Here is a 27,938-nt window from a genome sequence, read left to right as displayed (position 1 = left end):
TGTTTGACCAAGTATATCATTGATTTCTTTGAGAACAGCTTTCCAGAAGTAATGGATATATACACATTCCAATAAACAATGAATGTATGTACCTTCTGTATTCTTGCACTTATTACATAACTTTGACAGAGCTGGGTTCATTTTATGACGTCTCAGTGGGGTAATATGTAGTCTATGGTTTACTTTAAATTGAAGTTCTTTTGCTTTGTTAGTAGTAAAACAATTGGACAGGTTTAGCCAGATATCATTCCACTCCTCATCCTCAATTTCAACACCAAAGTCAGCCTCCCATTCTGATTTAATTTTAACTGTACTTTCTTTCATAGTCCCAGAAAGTGTTCTACAGAATCGTGTTACTAATTTGGTTGGGTCCTCACCATCAGTAAACATTTTTTCTAGGGGAGAGATTACACCACAATATTGAAACCATTTGAGGTATACCAAAGTTGTGTAACTGTAGATATCTAAAATAATGCGTGAGCGGGATCTTGCGCCTCTAACTGATCAAAAGTGAAAACTGACCCATTTTCTATTATGTCTCCCAGTGTCTTGATACCTTCATCAGACCATACATCAAAAGAGTTCAACATATGTGCATATCAACATATGAACATATGCCAGTCGCCCAGCCTCACCGCAACATGAATTTTTGAAGGGCATGGCCATTGTGTGGAATTATAATTATTGGCCATGCCACACTGAATTGCTATAACTTCAGTATAAATGATCTGATCTGCGCCAAACTTGACATGTTTGATAACAGGCCCGCCCTGAACACATCTACCTGACAATATTCTGCAATAGTCATATTGCCACCTACTGGCAATAGGAAATTATATGTTTTAGACTTTGACATGCTCCTCTAAGCAGTTTGACCATTGATAACAATCAAATCTGGTCAGAACAGCCTTAAGACCATGGTAATCCTGTAGTGAGAAGATCGTGAAGTTTCGTCAAATGGTGTTGCCATGACGACATGTCACAGGTCGATGCTTCACCACATCACAGGAAGTTGTATTAACGTCTGTTTACTTGTTCAATAGTAGTCCAGTCCTGAACATGTGATATGAGTTTTATTGATGGGAGTGGCCAAATGGTTTGGTCACGCCCTTTAAAGTTCAGTCCCAGAGGCATGTTTCATTGACATGAGCCAAAGTTAGTATGCACATGTATCATGACCATGTGCACAAAAGTCTTGGATACATAGGCTAAACCCAACAGGAAGTCAGCCATATTGAATTTCGTGGTCAATTTTGGCACTCCTCTGGCCTCGCTGCAACAAATTGTTGAAGACTGTGGCTGTGGCGTTGAATTTTTATGTCTCGCCATGACACACAAAATTGCTATAACTTCAGTATAAATGATCTGATCTGCACCAAACTTGACATGTTTGATAACAGGCCCGCCCTGCACACACCTACCTGACAATATCCTGCATAGCGCCACCTACTAGCAACAGGAAAAGACATGTTTTAGTCTATGAGGTGCTTCTCCAAGTAGGTTTACCCTATCCAACTCAAATCTGGTCAGACTGGCCTTAAGAGCATCGCAATCTTGCAGGGTGAAGATCTTATCTTTCATGAAACGGTGTTGCCATGATAGCATGGCGAAGTTGATGTTTCACCACAACACATGCCATAAGATCATCAAATATCTGCAACGTCGCTGTTCTGTGAGAACCCTGTATCTAAAAAATCAGAAAACAACCTTTTTTCTGCTTCGCAGATTGAAAAGTATAGTAGTTTCATCTGGGATGTAGTGCAGAAACATAAATTTGAATAAAATGGAACTCAAGTAAAATATAAAATAAGTGCACTACTTGATGACTGATTAAATATGGAATTTAAAATCAATTAATTGACTAATTACCAGACAGCAGACACAAAGCTCAGTGTTATGTTTTAGTATTTTATACATTTTATATATTCTAAAATGTCTTATTTACTTAATTTAATATCAGTATTCACTTATCTCAAGATTCTACACAAAAATATTCTGTTCAATAAATATTGTTTTTTTGTACCTCATTCTGTTCTGTATAGATCTGCATATTCTTTGCCCAAAAGACGCAGTGAAATGTTTAAAAAGAGGAGTGATTGTAGCAGAAACACTGGGGAGTCAAGTGTGACTTTGTTGCAAATGGTTTATGTGGCTCTACAGTCAATGTGGAGGGCCCTTTAGCATGATTTTGCTTAGAGCCCCATGGAGGTCAGGACTGGCTCTGGTATACCACACAATATTTTGCAATATTGATAGACTGTTGTCTGTAATGTAAGGGGTAATGTATTGTGCAATGACTATTTATAATGTAGACAGTATGTGTGTATTTCAGAAGGATTGGCAATCAGTGCAACAGTAGAAAGACTGTTTCTGTCTGTGCTGTCCAGTGATTTGAGCAGCACATTGAACTACATGTCACTGTGTTGCTGTACTGACAACACTCCTCTGCCAACATGCACTGTAACCCTGCCAGACAGTGTGGAGGTGTGACGTGCACAAGCCCTGAATATGGTGTGTCTCTTGTGGGAGGGGCGAGTGTGTGTCTGGACTGTACGCCCTTCAAAAAGCTTTCCCTCTGACCTGCTCGCTCCCACTCAGCCAGGCTAGTCGAGCACACCGGAGCACAGCAAGCCCCCTCTGGACATCATGGGACTCACACAGGACCCCAACTTCCAAAAGCTGCAGGACTGGTACACAGCCCACGCCCTGAACCTCAACATGAGGCATATGTTTGAGGCCGACAAGGAGAGATTCAACAAATTCAGGTATCCTGTACATCTGTCCAAAACTATTTTTATTTGATAAAACACAGTATGTGCATTACTATACACCACTGAACAAGATACAGATATTTGATATATACATAAATGAGTTGTATTATTATTGCTCTGATGTGTTCTTCCTAGACATTCTTCCCTATATATAAACTTTACAGCTTCATTACATAATATTGAAAACTAAATGTCAAACCACTATTTGACTGCGACGTCTTTGTGTTTGCACAGTCTTACACTGAAAACTGGAGATGGAGACATTCTCCTGGATTACTCCAAGAATCTCATCACTGACGAAGTCATGAGGATGTTGGTTGATCTGGTAAATTCATTTCCATCTTGATTAACCCTAGCTTCTACTAGCTCCCTTATAATACAAGTTGACCAAGAGTTGATGTGGGCAGCCCTAAGGTGGAAATCCCATCAGTCCCTGCTGCAGTTTGCGGCCCATTAATCTGCTAGCCATTACATCTTGAGACAAAATCTATTTTTTATGTATACAAGTTGAATGCATTGATCAGAGGGATTGGTCATCAATCAATATACCATTTAGTTGCTGACATGTTGGATATTTATCTGCTGCTGTAATGAATCAATATTTTTCCTTCAGGCCAAGTCCAGGGGCATCGAAGCAGCCAGAGAGAGGATGTTCACTGGAGAGAAGATCAACTTCACTGAGGTGCTCATTGTTGATCACATGTCAGCTGGAACTTGACTTATGTCAGTGTTTACCTCTTGACATTTATCGCAGAGGGTTGAAACAGCCACTGACACAGCTTTTACACCATGTGGCACAATGACTCACATAGGCACATAAACTTGGTTTAAGCTTATTAAAAAATGAACATTTAACACAGTGAATGCAACAGCTGGATTACCTTTTACCTCTTGATCGCCAATCGTAAAAGTTGCCAACAGTAACAGATCAATGCCACACTGTAAAAATCACACAGAAGTTTAGCTGAATCAGCTAATCAGCTAATGCTTTCCCATTAACTTAACCTAAATATACAAGTTCTATTGATCCAAGGTAATTAAACTTAAAATATCTAGTATTTATTTTTTATAACACTTCAGAAATTGTAAACCTGAGTGCTTGTAACTTTAAATATTTTAATTAAAATGAGTTGAATGAATGTACTATACAGAGCTCAATCAACTCATTAAATTACGTTTCTAATGAAACATGATCAGCATATTAGCAGACTTCCCAGCATGCATTGTTTCTTTGTAAAAGGAAATCAGTTTTGTTTGTAATGTCATGTCTATCTGACTGAACAGTTTTGGTTCAGTTTAATATCTCAAGTTTATTGAGCATGTTTTCTCAGGTACAACTGAATTACTATCAAGTTCATTTGGTTAAAAAAAGTTAATTTGTGTTGAATAGTTTCAGATTCAGTCAAAGTGAAATTTTAAATCAGCCCGGACACAAACTTATTTAAGTTAAAACACTTTATTTCTACAGTTCTAAGTTTGTATGTTTCTGTGTGTGTTTTGTTACCTGGCGCTGTGGTTATGAAGGGCCGCGCTGTGCTCCACGTGGCTCTGAGGAACCGCTCAAACACTCCCATCATGGTTGAGGGCAAGGATGTGATGCCAGGCGTCAATGCAGTCCTTGAGAAGATGAAGGGCTTCTGTCACGTAAGTGAAAGATGCAAAATCACAAGGTTTTTTGGCACTGGAGTTAATACATTTCACAGTATGATGGTTTAGAAATCCTGCTCGTGAAGGTGTGATGCAGCTGTCTGTGTGGTTGCATCTGTTGCAGAGAGTTCGCAGTGGTGAGTGGAAGGGCTACACAGGAAAGGCCATCACAGATGTTGTCAATGTCGGCATTGGAGGATCTGACCTTGTGAGTGCAATTTGTGGAAAAGATGTATTTTTGTTGCATTTTATTGCAAAATTTCAGTGAAGTATACAGTCACACATTCACCCTTGTAAGCTGCCCAGCACAGGCACTGTCTTATCTTAATTTGAACTTGGGCTGTTTTGAATTGCAGGGCCCCCTGATGGTGACTGAGGCCCTGAAGCCTTACTCAAAGGGTGGACCACGTGTGTGGTTTGTGTCTAATATTGATGGAACACACATCGCCAAAACCCTGGCACATCTGAATGCTGAGACAACCCTCTTCATCATCGCATCCAAGGTAGCTGATTTCTACAAAGCTGTTTTTTTAAATATATATTGTTGAGTTATGTACTTACGTTATCCCAAATGTTTCTAACAATGGTCAGAGCCAGAGAAATACTTAATTTATTCAAAGTAACTGTGTTTCTTTGCTAGCTGCTAGTTGCTCTAACTTCTGGGAAAACACGGGACACATCAGATATGTCAGAGAGTGAGGAGGGCAGTAAGCAAACATGACTAAACATAACATAAATAAAACTTAATAGATTACCTTGGCCATGAACATGATTTCTTCCAGTGTCATGTCAGATAGATTTTCATTTACAGTGGTGGTTGTTTAACAATGAAGGAAATAACTCCCATGATCCCACACTACCTTAGACGTCATCAAACTACATGTTTTTTTAATTGTTTTGAGAGAGATGCCTTGCAGCAGAACTTACATATTATGCATTTAAATGGCATATCCTTTTTTTTTATTTTTATATCACTATGTCGAATATATTTTGTATTCAGAACAATCACATTTTGGTCAGATTACATATGTTTTAGCATCAAAATACTATTTTCCAAGCCCTTATAAAAACGTTGTCCCACATGACTTGATGTAGGCAGAGAGGGGAGGGGAGGACATCAGTGCTGTCCACTATGTCACTGTTTTTTGCTAATGGCTGAGTGGGAGCTTCCATTTGAAAAAACCTGCAAAAGAACACAGATGGAGTTGCCCTTTAACATCTCATATCCCAAGAAAAAGTGTCTGTTAATTCATATTTATGTTTACACAATCAGTTTGTTCAAAATCTTTCACAGACAGACAAGTTGTAAATAAAGTTTCCCCACAGGCAGATGAATCTGGTTGTGTTCTGCACCATGAGATGCTCTTTCCAGGCAGTTAAGCCACTGTGACGTCAGTTGACATTCATGTCTGTCATATCGGCATTCTGGCCTTGGCATGAGTGACATGGGAAGAGCAGCAAGAGCTAAAAGATAAACAGTATTTATTCCAAAATATTGTGCATCCACTCTGGAGAATTATTGTTTCCTCAATTTTAGTAGTAAATATCTTGAAGGAAACACAATTAGATTCTTTATTTTTCTGATGTCTGCTGATATACCATTTTGTAATGTAACATGACTTTCGTTGCATTAAGTATTAATACTTGGTTATCTATATGTTTTGTCTGATCTAATTCTCCATTTAAAGACATTCACCACCCAAGAGACCATAACCAACGCTGAGTCGGCCAAAGAATGGTTCCTTGAACATGCCAAAGATGTGAGTATCCAGTTGCCTCAGACAGCAGCATAATTTTCTTATAGTTTACTGATTAATACCCTTCAGTCATATCTTCTCTATGTTTCAACAGAAAGCTGCTGTTGCTAAGCACTTTGTGGCCCTTTCCACAAATGGAGTAAGTCACAAAACACTATTTACAAGTGAAACTTGGTCTCTGTGTCCAGACATCTGATCCTAACTGTCCTGCTTTTCTCCATCTCCCCCTCAGCCCAAAGTGAAGGACTTCGGCATTGACACAGAGAACATGTTTGAGTTCTGGGATGTGAGTGCTCTTTAAGGCTTAAAGCAGTCCACGTGCAGCAGGTCCTGTCTCCATCCGCAGTCTAACTGCGATGGGGGCCGTAGGCAGCAGCTATAAATAAACTAGACTTTTGACCTGTGAAGTAGGTGGGACAGATGCTCTGGCCAGCAGCTGCTGGGTAATCAGAAGCCCCTCTCTTCAGACTCAGTTATTATTGGTAGCGACCTTCTCTCTTGCAGAGGTTACTGTAAAGGCCTGGTTGCATCAAAGGTCAGGAGGCTGCTCTTAGTTACATTGTTGGTATTTAAAAGGTGACAGCTATAATATGGCCTTTATGTCATAGAGAAAATGGCTGCCGGTGGTTTACACTGGACTATACAGTGTTATCTGTCTCTGAGAGAGAAAAAACTTGACAGTTGTACAAGTAGTGCAACACAAAAATGTGTAGGTTATACTCAATTTTATGTTCCTTTTGCAGCAACCTTGTTGTGTGCAGAGCTTGTTCCTCTTTTATTTAAAACCTACATTTTACAAAGGAGTTTAATAAAAGGCATGAATATATTTTCAGTAATGGATTTTCTTAATGGATTTTTTTCAGTGGGTTGGTGGTCGTTTCTCCTTGTGGTCTGCAATTGGAATGGCAATTGCCCTGCATATTGGTAAGTACAGTGAAAACACATTTTTGTATTTTTTTACAGCAATGCAAAAACACTAAATAATAGACCTTTTTCACAAGTTTCAGGTGTTCCCAATCATACTAATTAATTCCATTTGATTTAGCAGTGTAGCAATAGCAGCACCCTGAACCTTAATTACAATCACTGTTAACACCTGTGTGTACGCTGCTGTCTCATGTCAAAATGACTGTTGTGAAAAAAAGGTCTACTTAAAGCTGCTGCTTTGAAAGTGACTTCCAGTATCAGAGAACACACTGTGGCAGACAGCAATGCATGCATCATCCCAAATATGCTTTAATGGCATAAAGAGACTTAACAGTCTACAGCAGCAGCAGGGTTGTCAAACTCAGTTTCATCCTGGGCCACATCAGCATTATGGCTGCCATCAAAAGGCTGATTGAAAATGTAAGACTATATAAATGTATCTTATCATATTACTGTACATAATTGCCTCTACAGCTGACTAAACTAAACATACCGGCTTGTCTCCATTAAGTACAAACATGTATTTGCTTTCCCATCTCTAAATAAAGAGACATTTCTCACAGCAGCCACACTGATAAGAAATAGTAGTGTAAACACAGGTGTTACTGATGAATTAAGGGTCCTTTCCGTTTAGTATTTCTAGTAACAGATGCTGTGACAGACGGAGTGAGACGCTGTCTAGCGTATACTGACATCTAGCGGCTAGGTGTCTTGTGTGTGTATAACAAAATCAGGATACACTGTGGGATATATAACTTATGGACACTGTTCTTCCACAGCGTAGCATAGAATTTTATTGTACACGTTATATTCTTTGGAAGCTCTTGCAGTCATGCTAGCACCTCTATGAGGTTATACTTATACACAGTGGTGCTTTGAGCTAAATGTTAACATCTGCATTCTAGCATGCTCTCAAAAAAAATAAATGCTGAAGTTTAGCAGGTATAATGTCTTCAATGCTCACTATCTTAGTAATGTGCTACCATGCTAACATTTGATAATTAGCCAAGAAGGTCCTGAGTTAGAATCCCCCAGCTGCCTCGGGCGCTGGGGAGTTTGTGGTTGGGGTAGGGCCTTTCTGTGTGGAGTTTGCATGTTCTCCTCGTGTCCACGTGGGTTCTCTCCGAGTACTCCGGCTTCCTCCCACAGTCCAAAGACATGCAGCATAATAGGTAAATTGATGACTCTAAATTGTCCAACTCTTCAAGGATAAGTGGTTACAGACAATGAATGAACAAAGCACACATGAAGCTGATGGAAATGCAGTTAGTTTTACAGGTATTTAGTCATAAGCTGTCATAAGTATTGGAAACGTAAATTTAGCCTGGATGGTGGCACTGGGTGAAAAGTCAAGGGACAAAATTATTTCAATTCATCCTGAGGGACATAAATATGTACACCAGATTTTATGACAGTACATCCAATAATTGTTGAGATGTTCAACTCAAAACCACAAATATCAACCCCACTTTTGTGTAAAAAGGATCACCAAAGTTATTAGGATTCATCATCTCGGAAATAAAATGTTTCATGGCGAGCCCTCTGATAGCTGTTGAAAGATTTAAGCCTGGGCCTGACAGAACAGAAAGTCTGACAGAACAACATTGGTATTCTTGGAGGCATTGTTAGCACGGCTAAAAATGTACTTAATTTCATCAAGAATATAGGTATTTATGTTGCTTATAAAATATAATCAATAGTTTATTCAATCAGTTAACTTTTCTATCACATCTCCTCTCCTCATCAGGCTTCGACAACTTTGAAAAGCTTCTTTCAGGAGCTCATTGGATGGTAGGTATTTCTCCAAGACCTTTAGTTCTCCACTTCTTTAGTGTAGTGCTATTCATATGAATGTATACATGAATGTAAACGATCATCCCTCCGTCTGCTGCAGGACAACCACTTCCGCACTGCTCCTCTGGATAAGAACGCTCCTGTCCTGCTGGCTCTGCTGGGCATCTGGTACATCAATTTCTTCCACGCTGAAACCCACGCCATGCTGCCCTACGACCAGTACATGCACCGCTTCACTGCCTACTTCCAACAGGTCAGCCTCACAGGTTTCTGTGAGAACATCCAAGAAAAGAGCAAGTATTATATTAATCAGTAAATTATATGAAAGGATTTTGAGTTAGCCAATTGAGGTTCCTCAGGCAACATCAGTGACCAATGCGTGAACGAGTGTGGATACAATCAGACTGTGCATTGTGATATTAACACAGACTGACACAGCAAAGCACAACTCTGTGTCCAATCAAAGAGAATTTAATGCATGTGACAGTTTTGATATGTGTTTGTCATTTAGGGTGACATGGAGTCAAATGGGAAGTACATCACCAATCATGGAGGACGTGTAAACTACCACACCGGGCCTATTGTGTGGGGAGAGCCGGGAACCAATGGACAGCATGCCTTCTACCAGCTCATCCACCAAGGTAACATCAGCAAATATGTTTCTTCTGATATGAATGATTCAGTCAGAGTGTCTAGACTTTACCAGCCATGTATTTTGTTATACTTATGCTATCTTTATCGATAGCAGTGCTAGTTGGTTAGCCTCATGCTATGAGTCTATAGGTTATATGTGTCATTAATGTAGTCCAACTTTGTCCAACTCAGGAACACGCATGGTGCCTTCTGACTTCCTGATCCCAGCTCAGACACAGCATCCCATCAGAGACAGTCTGCACCACAAGGTATCACTGTCTTACAAGAATTATTTGTCTAAAGCAGTGCTTTGAATGGGTAGGGACCAGTGGTGTAGTCTAGAGTGTGTGTGTGCTGATATGATGAATTATCTCACCTTCTTTAATGGACTACACCCATTGAAATGATGTTGTCACTAGAAACAAAAGTTGAGAAAACTTGTTTGAGATTAATAATAATAATAATGATAATAATAATAATAATAATTAAAAAAAAATACATATGAACGTAGCCTGCCCAGTGCTGGTTTGAAGAGCAACCTGTCATCTTATTTGGAGTGTAACACAGAGACTACTAGCTTGGCAGACTGGCAACAGTCTGCAGCATATTGCCCACTGTAAAACATACAGTATGTTGTAATGCACTATATTTGACAGTCTGTGCGTTTGATGTGGCTGTAGATCCTGCTGGCCAACTTCCTGGCCCAGACGGAAGCTCTGATGAAGGGTAAGACGACAGAGGAGGCCAGGAAGGAGCTGGAGGCCAGCGGCCTGAGTGGTGAGGCTCTGGAGAAGATCCTGCCACACAAAGTAAGTCAAATCAAGGACAAGTAGCTCTCATAAGAATGACAACAAACATAAACTTACGCTTGAGGAGAGGCAGTCATCTCATGTTACTTATACTGTGTAAGTGCTAACAGTGGACCAGGACTTAAGTGAGAAATCATAGGTGGTAGTGCCCTCTTGTGACCATGAATAAACTCAGCTATCTGATCCTTATGAGGAGCATTTGTGATGTTTGCATTCAGAGTGGTCTGTATTATGAACTCGTTCTCCTTGTTTGACTCAGGTATTCCAAGGAAACAGGCCAACCAACTCAATCATCTTCAAGAAACTGACCCCATTCACACTTGGAGCTCTTATAGGTGAGTGTTTCTAATGATTTACAGCCACTCATATAAAAAATAAACCACATCATTGTTATTGTTAGTGTTTGTTGGGGTACTTTTATTTATTATTATAGACACCTGCACAAATACTCAGTTATACATAATCATTCATAGCTACATACACAATTCATATACATAAACACATCTGTATTCTCTAAAAGAGTAACCACATACTGACAGTTCAATAATACAAAGTATATTGACTGCTACAGTTACAACTTACAGTCTATATTGACTTTTTGTTTTCCTGAGTGCTTATTGGCCTTAAACTTTTGTCAGTATAGTGTAATTGAATGTTGTCTTTTATGTTTCACAACCGCAGGCCTTCAAATCATGTAGTGCAACTCACTCACTTTTATTTCAGGCAGACATTACAAGATAATTCTTGCTAGATTCTGCAGTCTGTTCATATCTCCCTGAGTTGCATTGCCCAACACTGCACAATAAAAACTGATATGACAATAAATTAGACTGTGAGGTGAACCTGGTAGCAACAGTAATGATCCCACAACAGCCAAAGTGCTATAATTTATAGATAAGGTTCAGTCAGGATGCTGTTGCATAGTAACAGTAAGGCTGTTTCTATTTGGGATGCCAAACCAAGAGGCCAGGCTATGCTATGTACAGCTTGTTTGTTAAATCCCATTTAATGAAAATTAAACATCACTTAACTTAACTCTCTCTGTAGTCGTTTCACTAATGATTTGATTAAATGATTGAATGATTTGCCTTGTTTTACAGCAATGTATGAGCACAAGATCTTCATCCAGGGTGTGATGTGGGAGATCAACAGTTTTGACCAGTGGGGGTGAGACAGTTTTTACTATACACACACACGCTATGACTATAAACATTCTGTTGATAAACTACTATTTCCATTTATGTAACCTCTTAACATCATTATATACTTAATCTATTTAGCTAAGCTTTATTAAATTCCTCAGGGCTTGAATTAAAATATTTCACTAAGTGTAGCTTAAGTAAACAGGCAGAACAAACAGATACAGAATATATTTGTGTTACTGTATATGATGATGATTTTTAAAGAAATATAAGGAGAAAAGTATCTGGTAAGATGTTAATGAGTGACTGTTTTTCAGGAAGTTACTGAAAAGGATCATTAAAATGAATTCACCACTTTTTATGTGGATGTCCAGTCAGTGTTGATGATTAATGTAGTTATGAAACAATAAATTCCTATGTGTGTTATACTGACCAAGAGAGTTAAGTGAAACAGTGCCTACATGTACCAGGATGCATTGCGCAGAGCTTCTTATTCCCACGACCATGTTGCCGTGTTATCACCATCCGGGCCTATAGCTATTATTTTGTTTGCTAAAACATAGCATTAGGTGACAAAAATACTCATCTAACGTATTCCCTGGCTACACAGAGGTGTAGACTAGAAGTCCAAGCTGAAATAGCCTGTAGTTCTTCCTCAATGCTAATGACATCACTGTGACATCACACAGATTTTGCAGCAGGAGAACTGAGCTTTCTCTCTCAATATAGCGCACACTGAGGAATTGAATTGAGTACTTTTAGCATCAATGCTGACTGGACATCCACCTGAAAAGTGGTGAATTTTCCCTTAAATTTTTAAATTTTGTTACAATCCTGCCTCTTTAACTTGAACTTTCTCTCTAAAATGAGCATTTTGGAAATACAGGGACATACAGTTAAAAACTCAGGTTTACTGTGGTTGGAACTGATTAACCCCTTCATACGACCTTCAATCATCCACGTCACTAAACACGTCGTCTCTCCTCTGTTTCTGCCTTCTCTTCCCCCCCCCTCTGCATTATTAGAGTGGAACTGGGCAAACAGCTCGCAAAGAAGATCGAGCCTGAGCTTAAGGACACCACAGAAGTCCACTCCCACGACTCCTCCACCAACGGACTCATCAACTTCCTCAAGAAAAACTTTGCCTGAGTCGAGTCACCCCAAAACAACTTGCACTTGACTCCACATCATTATCCATCTAATCAGCTCATGAGCTGCATGGACAGGAGACTCGCAGAGGCAGCTGGTCACTCCCACACAGTCGAGCAGAGGCACTCTGTGTGTTTGTACTCTCATTATGAATATCGTGACTGTCTACAGTGCTGCTGTCTTTTCTATGTTTGTTCGTTCACCACTTTGAGGAGGGAACGCTTTTTGTATTAGAGTGTTTGTGGAGGGCAGGGGGGAATATGTCCTCACTGTCTCTCCACTGTCACAAGAACAGTTTGTGGAATAAATATCTTTGCACAATGTCATTTTCAGTGTCTGTTATACCTGGTCTCATGCAGTTTTCAAACAGGGGTCCAGGGACCAACAGTGGTCCTTGAGTGGGTTATAGGGGGTCCCCAGCAAAAAGGTAATTTAATCCAATTTTTTGGGGGAAGTGAGAACAACAAAGAACAAAATAGTGTTGACTGTTTTGACTGAAGATTATTATTTTCAAACTAAATTGGTATTTTGAAGAGTTTTTTTTGACAATTTTATCAATTATTGAGTCGTATAAAAATAGTTAAATTATACATCTGTGTAATAAATAAACTGCTAGAACAACTTATGAGACATGATAGAGCATAGGAATGGCCATCACAATGTTCTAAACTCTCATAGAACAGGAGCCTAAAACACTGTTTATTACAGATTTATGACTAGAAAAATTTGATGCAGAGTGCTGAGCTGCATTTTAAATTAACCATCAGCTTTCCAGCTTTTGGATGACGTATTGCACTTCTGTGTTAGAGAACACCTGGTCTGTTGGGTCAGATTACCTTTAAATGTAGTACTGAACACAAATTAGATGGCAACTTTTATACTTAATAAAGTATGGGATTACAAAACAATGTGATCTAATCTGACTACTTTTGGATTACTTTTGACTTTCATCAGGATTAATATTAGCAAATATTGCACCATCATAATTTTAAGATTGCTATATTTTAAAGACCTTATCAAAAATGGTCTGCACTTTAGTTTCCAGTACAATAATAAGATGTAACAAGCTGTACTTTGTATCAAATTAGACAAACTAGAAAATATATGTTTTTTTAGACCTTATTAGAGCCAGGAGGGTAATTAGGGACAAATTACAACACAACTGTGCTTTAAATTAAAGTGAAATCATATATCTGCTACTTGAGACAGACCTTCTTTGGCTGGTCCCATACAGTTGGCAGAGTGCTCAAGACAGATGCCCACTTCTTTCATCATCAAATCACATTATCTGCCTACAGTATTGCAGTAAGTCTATGAAGTCACCCACAGACAAAATATTCCTCTTCCTCTATAATTTTTTTCTTTTTTTTAATTTGCTAGATGTGGTTCACATATTGTTTTTAAATAGAGAAGTAGCAGATGTGTTATGATTTCACTTTACAGTCCAGTTCTGTTGTAATGTGTCCAAAATTATACTCTTATAAATTCTAATAAGGGTCTAATGAAGGGTCTTATACTGTCTTAAAGAACATATTTCTTTTTTGTCTGAAGTATGGCGTGTTATGTCTTATTAGTGTACTGTCAAATAAATTGCGACCCAAAAATGTAATCAAGTAATCCTCAATAATGTAAATATAATCTTATTACACATTTTTTTCAAAAGTAAACTGGGCTGCTTATAATTACTTATTTTTCTAATTTGCTGTAATTTGTTGCTGCCTAACCCTGCAAACACCACAGCTATTCTTCGTACTCCTGTGTGGAAATAGTTCATACTGTGTTTATGTGCTTGTGTGCGCAGCTCGTCACTAGATGGCATCAGCGTGCCAGATTTATTTAGTGGGAGCAAATCTGCAACCCAGTAATCTACCATTTTTTCAGTGGAACAAAGGGTCAAAGGTCAGTGCATCTGCACTGTTCCTCCCCACAAATCCCCAGACTCCACAGCATCCATTTAGAGAGAAAAACAAACATCTGGACTAAACAGCATCTGGACTGCAAGCCAGTCCTCACTGCCACTTCATCTAAACGTCATTAAACTTAATTTTCCCTGATGTTTCAGTGCTGTGTGCCAAAACGTGCTTGTGAATTGCTCCTGCAAACATAACGCACATATAATAATGGTACGACAAAATCTCACACATAACATCATGTGATGCTCTTAACCAAAACGCACCAAATGAGATAAAACACATTTCACCGTGTTTCCCTCCACTCATACTCACTGCCGGGTACGATTACAGAGTGTGTATGAGGACAAATAGAAAGTTGAAAAAAAAAACAAAAAAAAACCTAGACCCCCAGACACTGCTGGGTTTTCAATGCTGTTGCCAGGCAACAATACTTTACTTCAAATCTAACTTGTCCTTTTTATCTCTGGCTCTGAAACAAGATACAGAAAGTGAGTTTGACGGAGGAGAGAAAACCCTCCTCGTTGTCATTTTCAGGGTGTTGCAAATCATTAGCAGAATGCTCTTCAGTTACAAATGTCCAAAAAATATGATTTGACATGAATGTGTCACATTTTTGCAAATGGTGTCAAATTTCTGAATGAAGCTCATCTGTTTAGGGCTGTCAGCTGAGTCATATACAGTCACGGCTACCTGAAACCCTCTGCTGAGTTATGACTCTGCTCCTGACAATAAGCCAGGTGCAAATAAACAAGCAGCGAGTCAACATGAGGAAATAAGTGACCAGGCCTGGACTGGAGTTCATTGGAGAGCAGAATCAAATAGCAGCGTGAAAAGGATGAAAAAGGTTCTGTGTGCGTTCCTGAGATGTTTGTTGAACAATGGCCGCTGCATACCCTCACATTCCACTTCATGCTTTATTGGTTGGGCCTGTCAGTCATTTTTTTTCTCCCCGGCCGTTAAAGAGCTGCCCCCCTGGCTTGATCAGGGTCGCAACCTGCCCCAGTGCAGTGGTTGCTGTGGCAATGTCACCCCCTGCCACTTTCGACTGTGCAGTCCCAAGTTCATGGCGGTGTCAGACGAAAGCGTTGGAGCGGGGTTTGGGATTCTTCTGAGCTGAGTAACTACACCAGCGAGCTCTCTCGGTTATAAAGATCTTCTGAGAGGCAGGTTCTCCACGCATTCGTATCATTTGTATTCATCAGGAGCCGCAGTGCTGGAAGCAGTTTGAGGGTCAGCATCCTTGCATGTAAACAAGCTCGGAAACCCAGCCTCAGAGGAGAAGAGAGGCCTGCAGGTCCACGGCCAGCTTTAATTCTCGCTTGAACTTCACTGGAATGCTTTTAATGTGCATGAATTCAGCCATCCTCCCCTCCCAGAAACCTTCAGGGAACATATTCTCTTGGGCTAAACATTAGCCCTGCAAACACATGACTAAGCTGCCATACACAACAACACACTCAGACAACATTTCCTGGTATCAAACCCAGTGGAGGGTCCCTCTTACAGTAAATTCCCGGTCTGAGGCAGCCATTGAAAGCAGTGACACAGAAATCCTGCAGGCTGCAACAAGAAAAAAAAATAGTCATCGAGTCAAGCCCGACTTCATTTTTCCCACGACTACTTGAGTTATATAAAGATTAACTTTAGTACGTGGGCAGAGCTCGTCACGCTGCAGCATAGGAAGCCAGCGGCAGTCCCATGAGGCCGCAGGGGGCTCCAGCTGACCCCTGCTTGTTGAGGCTCCATGTCTCCTCTTAAATAAGTTTTTTCAGATCCATCTTTAAAGATAATGTGAAGCAACAATTAATGTGTGTTCTGAGCTTGCAGACATGTCATTAACCACCCAGCCAAATTTGAATGATTAGGTATACAAAACTGGGTGTGAAACATTGATACTTGGCCTGACAGCTTTATTGGACATGTCCAGACATGTTTGAGTCCCCAGAGGACAGTGGACAGAGGACAGAGACATCTGCCCTAGAGATGTCAGCCTTCTCTCAAACATGGGACTGGATGGCACTTGTGGTGCTCAAAGCACCAAACAAATAGAGTTGAAAAACTCAGCAGAAATGTACCTTCACAGAAATCATGACCTAATTATTCGAGATAATCCATGAACCTTGTTGTGAGCAGCTTTATGTAGGAACTACTTTCTTTCTGCAGTAGAATCTACAGGAACTACTTTCAAGAAAGTATTTCCTACATGAAATTCCTCCCATCAAGGTCCATCATGATTTCTGATTCTGATCCCCCAAGAAAATTCTCTCCAAGAAAATTTAGATGGATAAATTGTACTACAAGCAAGATAAAAAATATGTATTTTGGATTTTTTGGTGAACTGCCCCTTAAAAAACAGAAGGACAGTATGATCTAAGATTATAGTTCCTATGTTATTACACACACACACACACACATATATATATATATATATATATATATATATATATATATATTTATGACCATCTGGTGGAGGGAAAAATGAAGCAGTGCAGCTCTCACCTCCCTGGGGAAGCAGTTTAAATATTCTTAAGTGTGAAACAACATTAATTTAACATTTTGGTATAAAATATAACATGAAAATATTTACAAGCTCCACATCTGAAAAATTTCTCTGACCTGACAGAGAAGTCTGAGGTTTTCCTTCAGCGGTTCATCTCTGCCAAACTACCAGACAGCTGGACTTGTTTGTCCTCCTGGGACACCTCTGGGTCAGTTATCTGGTTATGTGTGTGGGCTTCTCCTGAATCCACAGAAATACAGATATACTGACTGACATCTGGCTCTTATTCAGCATCTCAATGTGCGAGATTAAGAAAAACACAAACTCCCACGCTGATTTCAGCCTCTGTTGGCCTGCTGCTGATGGAGAATATCATAATGTTCACAGTGACGGTGACAGTTGCTATCTCACATTTTTTGCATCAAGGCTGTTTCTGATTGCGATGACATATTTGGTGCCAAGTAGGCACGGCTGTCGCCAGCAGTGGAGGCAGGATAACCTTCACAGTTGTTTAAGGCTGCTTCATGGAAATGACTCAGCTCGGCATTGATGAAAAAAAAAGTTTTCTGCAAGAGAAATAAAACAGTTTATTCAGTTTTCTCAACAAGTGAATCACTCACCTCTGCACTGTGATAGAAAAAGACAATAGAGCATCTGAATGGTTTGTTATGGGTGAAAGACAACTACAACTTACCGCAACCAAACCACACACTGCTTTAATCATGAAGGAGAATACAAGATATTTATATATCATAAAGTTGTATGGTGAGATTTAGATGTAGTTGTCTCCTCTTTGACAGATTTGTTAGACTGGGTTAAGCTATATGCTATTTTAAAAATGTAGAACAAACTATTTTATATGGAGGAGTGCTGAGGATGAATTAAGCACTCTCGCAGCCTGAGGGAGGAAGCTGCTGTACAGCAGCAGGGTGAACAGGCTGTGGCTGAGGTGGGTATTATTGTCTTTTGGTATCCTTTGGGCTCTGTGCAAGCATCTCACCTCCCCCGTATCAATGATCCTCACTAAAGAATTTAATAATGATTAATAATTAGGAAATGCAACTTTTTGTGTCAAGGGGGTACCCTGGCAGCTATATATAGCACTTACATAAAGTTCAGACTCACAGGAGACTCACTTGAGTCAGCTGTGGCTGCAGACAATAAGTTTAAATTATTATTACTTTTTTTTTAAATCTGGGGGTGTGGAATTAGAAAGAAGGGTGCTTACCAGACCTCCATTTCTGCTTGAGGCTATCAGCTTAAAGCCACTACTAGCATAACAGACCTCAATCTCCACCTAAACCGTTGCATTGGTAATCTAGGTACCAAATTGTGACAAAAAAAAGGAGAATGCATTGAATTAGAAAGATGATAGCCCTTTTCTGCTGCAATGTTTTAGGAATGCAATGCACAATTGGTGAAGTTCTGTTTTAAAGTGTCGACCATGAACCATAATGTCTGTCTCTGGCTGGGGGTCCTCTGCTTTACATCATTCCCCATTTCTCTCTACCCACAATACAAATGTGTATGAAAACAGTGCTGGAAGCTTTAAAATAAGTTTAGTTTCTTCTAAAGACATATAGTCCCAGGAGAAACTGTCCTCACCGAGGTCTGCAGATTATCCAGAGAAAGTGGGATGTTTCTAGTAAAACATAATGCTGCTGAGTGTTTCAGATGTCATTTTTTCAGCACTTTGAGCAACATCAGTTAAAATCTAATCACCTTTATGGTCTGGTAGGTAGATAGGTGGATTTCTCATTGCTCTGGAATATAAAAGCAAAATCTCCAGATACTCCCAGATACCATAAGGGTTAAGTGAAGAAAATATACTTTGTGAAGTGAGTCACCACTGTTATCCAATATTTTCTGTGTGTAAAGTTTGATCCTGTGCAGGCGGGGATCTTAATATTCTTATTCTGCTGCTGTTGCTGCAGGTTGACACATGAAACATAACACCTAATTTCAGGATTTTTCCCACAAAGAGCTAATATTACATGTTTAGAGCATTAAATGTTTGCTTTTTGGTGAAAATGGCATGCTGGATTACAAGAAAACACTGAGTGAGGAGTCAGACGTTGGTAGCAAACAGGAGGCTGAATTTTTTTTTGTTACAGGAAAGGGACAGAGTGTCAGTAACCAAAGATTCAGAGTGTATGAGGTAATCCTGTGGTGAGCATATTTTCACTCATTTCCTGGCAGTGGAGGGACCTGTGTGCTCCAGAGGGAAGGTGTTCTTTTGTGCCGTGTAACAGAGCTCACCTCACAGCCGATCCCCTGGGGCTCCGCTACCTCTGCACACACACACACACACACACACACACACACACACACACACACACACACACACACACACACACACACACACACACGGCTCCCTGAGTCACAGGGTGGAACCCTCACACACATAAAGGGCGCTTTGTGCCCCAACTCATGGAGCTGACAACCAACACCAGAGAGCTCCTCACACTGAACACCACTGTTCAGCCAACAGGAGAGCTCAGTAAGTGGGCAGACAGCGCTTTTATGTACACCCACACAAAATGTAGCTACATCTCCAACTATCTGTGTATCAGTGGCTTATAAATGCAGCTGCACCTACTGTAATTGAAATCTGAGACTAAAATGGTGATGGGGTGTTTTGAATTTTCTTATTCAAGTTTTTATGCTAAGTGCAGGAGCTGAAAGTCCCCTTCCCTCATTTTCACTCGTCTGTCCTTTCTGTAACTTATACAGTCATATCTAACAGGCACTCGTGAGCCTTCCTCTCAACCAAGTATTTCCCATAACTGAAAGGAGAGGATGACTTGATTTCTTACTCTCTTGGGGATTGAGCCAGGCAGCAGTAATTTAACGAGCGAGCAGTGAAAAATGGGACTTCTACTGAAACCCACCCACTCACCTGCAGGATCTGCAGAGAGATGACAGCAGCACTGTCTGAAGCATGTTCCTGTGCTTTCAGTATGGGAACATTCAACTCACGCAGAGGCATCAACAATTAACATTAATATTTAAAGCAGCTATTGTCAACATGTTTATATTTTCAGTGGTTTAAATCACTGATTTAAAAGGGGTCAGTTGTAACGGTGACTATCACCCAACTCTGCAGTTTTCCTCACGTTTACCAGTGCTATGCCATTGTTCTGACGGCCTGTTATTCTGAAACCCCAATAGTTTAAATAAATGTCCCATTGGACCAAAAGCTCATTTGTCTGACAGCCTGTTATCCCAAATACCAATGCCAATTGCTCCAAAGTCCGATTGCCCCAAATCTAACCCTAACATCTAATAACTAATAGCAAACATGTTTGATTTTGTTGGAACAGACAAGATGACAAAAAAGACTACAGGCTATTAAAACAGCTCCGGTTGAGATTTTGACCAGCCTGTCACTGAGTTAACAACTGCAGGGAGAGTGTGTATTTTCAGAGCAATGGGCCTTCTGAGCCATGGGTGTTTTTCTAGATAATGGACTGTCAGACAAACGGGCTTTTGAACCAATGGAACATTTTTTGGACTATTTCAGACTAATGGGCCACCAGAACAATGGGCAGTCCCCAAACTGCCAAATGTTTTAGCAACTTTGAGGTCATTGTTTTCATTTGACGACCCACAGCTTTCCTGTTTTGGTTCTCGTTCATCCCTCTCATCAGTTTTCAGGTGCAGCATGCAGCTGTTTTCAGCAAAAATCTCAGCTATATACCCACTGTATACCAAATGTCCTGAACCAAACACAACAAGACAAAGTTGGAGGACTGCGCAGGAGAGCATTTAGTAGGCTAGCTAAAGATTCTGATATTTTTCTCAGGAATTAGAGGAAACTAAAAACACAGGTAATAAGAAGTCAATTGTGGACTTATTGTCAGTTGGACAGAAACATGACTCCGAATCGATGTTTCTCCACATCTGCTAGATGTGTATATAAGCTGCTAGCTGTAACATTAGCCATAGCAACTTTATAAGGTGATGCTTGGGAGAGCAGGGGGTGTGCAAACTGTAAGTCACAGCTATCAATCAGTACCCACATATTAGACATCAAAGCCCTCTATAAGCCCTGACTGAGACCTTTATGACTTGTCAAAGAAATGTGTTGACTTAAAGCTACAATTATTAACTTCTATAAAAATACTTTCTTGTCATGTTTGCTATCATTATATCCTGATCATAGCACAAGACAGATAATATCTGAAAAAAAATCAGGTTTTTATTCCTCCTTGTACTGTTCCTAATGGCATCTGCCAGAATCCACCACGTCTGAATGAAAACAAGCAGCCACAGCCAGCTTCCAATCCTAAGTGTCGCTCAACGAGACCTCCTGCCCCCATGAAAGAAACAGAATATTTTATTTTTGCTATTCACCCAATTTATGTGCACTTGTTTCAGCTCAGTGTGAGAGCCTTCGCTGCATTATGCTTTTGTGTACTGTTGCACTTTCTCTCTATCCTCCTTTCCATCCTTTGCTCTGTGTGTTTGTATCTAATGGCTCTACACACACACACACACACACACACACACACACACACACACACACACACACACACACACACACAGACACACACACAGAGTGGAGACAACTGACAGGTGTCATTTAACCCAGTGTATAGGTTGGCACCGTCCTCCAGTAGTCAAATACTGACATTTTGGGTTGGAAGCTGGCTCTGATTGGTTGTTTCCGTTCAGGTATGGTGGATCCTTGTAAATGTCATTAGGAGCTCTAGGAGGAGCCAGAGGAACCTGATTTTCTCACATATTATCTGTCTGGCACTGCTGTTAGAATAGAGCGACAGTTCTGGCAAGTATGACAAAAAGTTTTTGTTTTGTTTTTTAATAGAAGTTACCAACAGTAGCTTTCTTCTCAGTATTTCTAGAGGAGTTGACATTGAGCCAGGATATTTGGAACCAGCATCTAGTGGCTGTCAATGGGTTATACTAATAAAATGTTGGGCATGCAAGGCAGCTGTAAAATTTTTAAGACAAGCCCATTGTTGTCTTAAACGCCAGCATGGTAATGTTGACAGGGGTGAAAAATGAATAAATGTGTTTGTTCACTGCTCCTCAGTGTACTTGTGACCTGCTGTAGAGGAGCACAACCTTCCTGAGTTTGAAGCCATGTGCAATTCATTACCATGTCCAGAAACCAAGACGCACTTTAATTAAACATTGCAGTGAAGATACAAAATAATGTGATCTTAATGAACTTACTGGGTTACATAACAGCCAAATGTATCAAATGGGGATGCGAAATAATTGGTCTCAATTATTTGTTGTGGGCTGAATTGATAAAGCAAAACACTTTTTAAGAATCTGAGAAAAATGGATTAAGCTTCTTTATGAACCCTTCATTATCTGACAACATCTCATAGGGATGTGATCTATTCAGTTTAAGAGTTTGGCAGAAGATTAATACTTTAATATTCAACAATAGAAGAATTTGTTAATCAGCCTACTTTATGCTCCAGTTGGACCTGATATTGTACATTACAGCGCCACAGGGGTGCAGTCTCCTCATTCATTTCAACAGCCCAACAGCTTTACCCGAGGTGTAAAACCTAATGAGCACTTTAAAACCCATCATCCATTTAAAATGGGAACAGGAGAAAACTTACTGTGAATTAAGTTACAGTCTAGCAAATCCAAAGGTGTCGCCAAAATAATTCTCATTCTCACCAGTGATATAAATAAAGATTGACACTGCATCTCCACCTCCTCCCTCTGCACAAAAATATAGACAAAATATCCGACTAGCAGGGCTGGAGCTACTGTCTGCAGCTAATCTTTCTTACTACTGGACCAATCAGCCTAATATTTTTACTGCACATTCATGACTGCATGCTGAAGGAGCTCTGAGTCATTATTTTTTTATGGCTCATTTCTTGTGAACATGATATCTCAAGGTATTTTTGGTGGATAAAAGCCAAAGGTCATGGTCACTGTGACCTCACAGAACACATTTTTGTACTGCAAGTCATCAGCAACCGCTAGGCTAAAAACAAGGCTTACCTACTAGTCTGTTGCAGGCCTCATTTTGGCCTTTGTTGTAGCTCAAAAACTGAGATCCATAGAAAAGTTTGGTCTCGTCTTAAACCGAAGCATCTGCAGATTAATTCTATACTATTTTATGATCCACAAAAGATTGCACATACAAGAAGAATAAATCCCTGTTTTGTTATCTTTGCCACCATCTCTGCTATGTGTCTGCCTGGTTTGAGGCAGACTTCACTACAAAAGCAAATATAACTTGTTTAACTTCGAACCAGTTGTCATGAAATTTGGTCCTTCATAAATCTGGAAAAAATGAACACAATACATAAATTAAGTTACTGTGAACGATGAAAACTTTAACCTTTTGTGTCACCACAAGAGTAAATGATTTAGAAGGTAAGTTTTTCTGAGTTGCTCCAAAAAATGTTCTAAATAAATACTAAAGAATAATTCAATCCAAATCCAAATAAATAATGTTTTAAACTAGTCACTTTTATTGTTTTATTGTTTTATTAAGTTTATACAGTTATGTGAACTCAGTACACTCAGTTACAATACCATTACAATAGTCTATGCATTTTAAAGACAAATTAGACTATATTCTACAAAAATACTTCATTAAAAACTTCACACACATCTCGATAAGAAAACTTACAGTATAAAAACTTTATGCAAATCTCCACTGGTTTCATCTGGCAGTTGTGGTGGCATTGCAGTAGGTGCTTCACCATTGGTTGCCTGATGGACAGTGCTGGGCAAGTTTCTCAGGAAGTATAATAATTTGCTTTTTACTTATCATGGCTTTAAAAATAATAATATTCCTTTACTTATTACTTTATATAAAAAGTAATTTGTTACATTACTCGTTTTATTACTACATTACTTTTGTACCTTGTTGGCATCCCTGTTGCGCCCCAAAGTTGAACTCCATCACTACATATTCTCTCTCAAGGAGCCAAACAAACTCAAAATAATAACAATACTTCCATCTGTGGAAAGTTCGCCTCTCTGCCCCATCCTCCTTCTTTTGTTTAACTTTTTGGCAGCTGGCATGACCTGTCCATACCTGCCACACGTACATGTCATTGGATAGCCTGCCTAGGTCAAAACGTAACCCAGTAACCCAGAGTTACTTGAAATAGTACATGTAATATCCACTACTTGTTACTGGAAAAAACAATATTACTGTGTGTATTCCTGAGTAATTTATTACTGCCCAACACTGTTGGCAGTGATCTCCACTCTACTGTGGTGTACTGTTCTAGTTTATGTAACGATATTTGTGTATAGTAACTGAAAACCTTTCATAATTGACTCGATTTTATAACTAAAAAGCTGAACTACATCTATGGGCATCCCCACAGTATCAGTTTATCATTCTTGTGTGATATTTACAGGAGTGTTTATGTGTTGGAGCAGTTTACTAAAAGGGTCAGTACCAAGGGAACTGAGTCACTGTCTGTGTTTCCTCTAACTGCTCTGTATCTTCTCAAACTATCATGTTTAAATTTGTGTTTGTTGATTCGTCTGGTTTCCTTTTCGGTTTTTAAACTTTTTGGGTGACAGGTCTCTGATGGTCACATCTTTTCCAGTCTTCAGGGTATCTGACCATCAGAGAGCCGGGCTGCGTCCCAGGAGGGAGAGTCCATCCATGAGGTTTGCGTGCATGGATGTAATTATGCAGCAGTATTGTACTGTAGATGAAACTGACCCAGAGCACATATTTAATGTTGCTAATGATGATTTGTGGGAGTTTTTGTTGTCCCATTGGGGGTCTGAGGTTAGAATTGTAGTTTTTAATTAACAGGTTTATTTATTGTTTCATAATGTGGGCGTAATGAAGCCTTTTGAGACTTGGCTGTCAGTAACTGCTGTATAAATAAACTTGACTTGAATGGAGTAAACTATAATTTGTAAGACATCAATATTAGGCAAGCAGTGATCCAACCACAATCCAGTGACCCCTGGATGATCATATTAATGAGACAAGTCAGCAGAAGACATTAAAAGCTACAGAGAAATAAAGGTGCGACTAAAGGAAACGGGATGCACGTACTTAATGAAGTTGATTTTTTTCACCTTAAACGTAAAATCATAGATGAAATATAAAAACAAACAAAAACAGGCTGGCCATGACAAAACCACTTTTTAATTCATCTCCACATGTTGTTCCTGTTCAAACCCCTAAACTTTGCCTGTATTTTACAATTGCTTCGGTTCAGTCTAAATGTGCAAAGTTTCAGTACATATTAGTCGGTGTACAGATCACTGAATCAATACAACATTGTGTCTACAAACATTTTCTTTACTTTAATAATATTAATAATAGAGTCAGCTTGGTAGTGAAAGGGGAAAACAGAAAAAAATAAATTCAGTTATTTCTTTCCATAACTGTACAAAAGTTGCATTGTATTGAGTGTTATTACTGTGGTATTAATTGCTGTTTTCCAGCATTACAGTATATCTGTAGCTAACTGTATGATTACTTGTAAACTTCTCAGATTTGGTGTCTTGAATAAAAACCTTGACTGAACAGAAAAGATAAACTAGTTGAATCATAATCATCATTTTGCCTTGTACTGTATGATTTAGTGTAATTTAAAGCCAGACTCTAGACTTCAATCTCTGTAGTTAGTATTATATACAATAAACAAGACAAAAGTTGTCAAATGTCATTTTTATTCGTACCAACTTAAACATAAATCCTAAATCTTTTTTCATTTCTGTTCGTATGATTTTGAGGAAATAGCCAGTACTGACTCTCTGTATTAATGAGAATTAGTCTATTTATTTGATAATTATTATCTTGCTGCAGTGACGATGATTAAAAGAATAGTCTGACATTTTGGGAAAAACACATATTTACTTTCTTGATGACAGTCACATGATGAGACATCTCTGTACAGTAAATATGAAGCTACAGCTGCTGGTTAGCTTAGCTTAGCACAAAGGGGGACAGGTGGTCTGGTTCTGCCCAGACGAAACAGAATCAGTAACTAACTCACTAAATTAACATTGTGTCTTGTTTGTTCATTCCCCTACAAAAACAGAAATGTAAAAACAACTAGAAAAGCAATTTCTGAAGAAATTGCGGGTGTGAATGCTTCAAGCTGAAGCCAAACTGCAATGCTGCCTTGAATACAATAAAGTTTGAACGATTTGAATGTTTGAATGTATGTACAAAGGCTGACGCCACACCGTATAGCTGCCTGAATGATATAAGAAGGTTTGAATTATGTGAAATGTTTGAATTTTTGAAGAAAGGATCACGCCACACTGAATACCTGCCATGAAAATAAATTAATATTTGAATTTAGCATAATATTTGAATTTTTATTGAAACACTGAAACCACTCTGAATAGCTGCGCTGACAATAAATCGATATTTGAATCATGTAGAATATTTGAATATTAGTTAAAAAGCCAAAGCCACGCTGAATAGCTGATATGAAAATACAATAATGTTATAATTATGTGTAAAATTTGAATGTTAGAAAGCTGAAAAACTAAATCTGAAGAAAGAAAGGTAACAATTTTACATGAAGCTACTGAAACTTTGAATTTATTGACAGTTAAAAAAGACTGCAGTCTAAAATGTCCAAGGTGGACACAGAAAGACACAGACAGACAGAGAGACAAAGACAGACATGCAGAGCAACAGAGAGAGACAGACAGACAGACTTTTTAAACTGATCATTTCAAACACCTTGACCTGCTTCAGGTGTAATTGTCTCTCTATGAGGTTTTAACTGCTAAGAACTCAGGCTGGTGAAATTGACCAATCGCCTGTGTGTTACAGAACGTTCAAATTTGAATACTGAGAGGACCTAACTGCTGTTGGTTGAATCCGCCAATCGCCTGTGAGCAACAGCACATTCAATTCTAGGCAGACAGAGATAGAGAGACAGAGATAGACGAACAGTCTTTTTAAACTGTTAGTCATTTCAAACCTGGAACTGCTTCAGGTGCAATTGTCTCTGCATGAGGTTTTCACTCAGGTCCTCAAAGTATTCAAATTTGAATGTTCTGTAACACACAGGCGATTGGTCAATTTCAGCCTAACTGCTGTTGGTTGAATCAGCCAATCGCCTGCAAGCAACAGCACATTCAATTCTAGAGAGACAGAGAGACAGACAGGTATGGAGAGGCAGACAGAGATAGATAAACAGTCTTTCTAAACTGCTAGTCATTTCAAACCTTGAGCTGCTTCAGGTGTAATTGTCTCTGCATGAGGTTTTAAGAACTCAGGTCCTCTCAGTATTCAAATTTGAATGTTCTGTAACACACAGGCGATTGGTCAATTTCAGCCTAACTGCTGTTGGTTGAATCAGCCAATCGCCTGCAAGCAACCGCACATTCAATTTCAAATACTCCAAACAAAGGCAAAAATTGAGAAAACGTACCACTCAAACTCCAGCCGTTTAACAAACAACCGTAATTGCTACAGCTAAAAACGGATACGGTGAGTGAGAGGACGAGATGGCGAACGCAATGGTGCAAATTTTATTTCTGTAGTGTGAAAAATGAGGCCGGTAGGGCAATGGAAAAAACAGGGATCGTCTGCTTTCTTCCAGAAATGTTTGCTCTCGCTTAACATGGGAGCGAATGGGGCAGCCGGTTCAACTTGGCGCCCTTTCGGACCCTGCTCAGCCCAAACCGTTTGTCCGTTGACTTCGACGGTCACACCTCTGCGACCGGCACGGCTTTTCCTACAAAATCCTGGTGTGGCCGTAGTGGCGAGTTTAAGAGAAAATTTCTGGATGATTTTGTACCCCCTCTCCACTCTAGCGATGACATCACCCACTCTAGCTTTAACGACCGCACGCAATACACACCCATTATAAAGTCTGAGAAGAGATGAAAATTTCATGTTTTTTAAACTGCTGCTGTGGAAAAACTAAAAGAGATATCGAAAAT

The 27,938-nt window shown here is 39.4% G+C and overlaps 1 protein-coding gene across 1 annotated transcript; it reads left to right on the top strand.

Annotated features, from left to right (window-relative positions):
- Nucleotides 1–2,575: 2,575 nt before the first annotated feature.
- gpib (glucose-6-phosphate isomerase b) lies at nucleotides 2,576–12,955 on the top strand. Its single transcript, XM_084720951.1, has 18 exons — nucleotides 2,576–2,765; nucleotides 3,006–3,096; nucleotides 3,385–3,453; nucleotides 4,296–4,415; nucleotides 4,543–4,626; nucleotides 4,775–4,921; nucleotides 6,107–6,178; nucleotides 6,270–6,314; nucleotides 6,408–6,461; nucleotides 7,039–7,099; nucleotides 8,850–8,893; nucleotides 8,997–9,149; nucleotides 9,408–9,537; nucleotides 9,722–9,798; nucleotides 10,210–10,338; nucleotides 10,598–10,673; nucleotides 11,439–11,505; nucleotides 12,506–12,955. Exons 1-18 carry the CDS (start codon nucleotides 2,647–2,649, stop codon nucleotides 12,627–12,629), a joined length of 1,662 nt encoding a protein of 553 aa, XP_084577077.1. The 5' UTR covers nucleotides 2,576–2,646; the 3' UTR covers nucleotides 12,630–12,955.
- Nucleotides 12,956–27,938: the final 14,983 nt, after the last annotated feature.

Source organism: Lutjanus erythropterus, chromosome 1, assembly GCF_056507025.1.
Source record: "Lutjanus erythropterus isolate fLutEry1 chromosome 1, fLutEry1.hap2, whole genome shotgun sequence".
Taxonomy (NCBI): Eukaryota; Metazoa; Chordata; class Actinopteri; order Lutjaniformes; family Lutjanidae; genus Lutjanus; species Lutjanus erythropterus.
The sequence above is the reverse complement of the archived record's forward strand: the minus strand, read 5'-3'. Positions and strand labels throughout refer to the sequence as shown.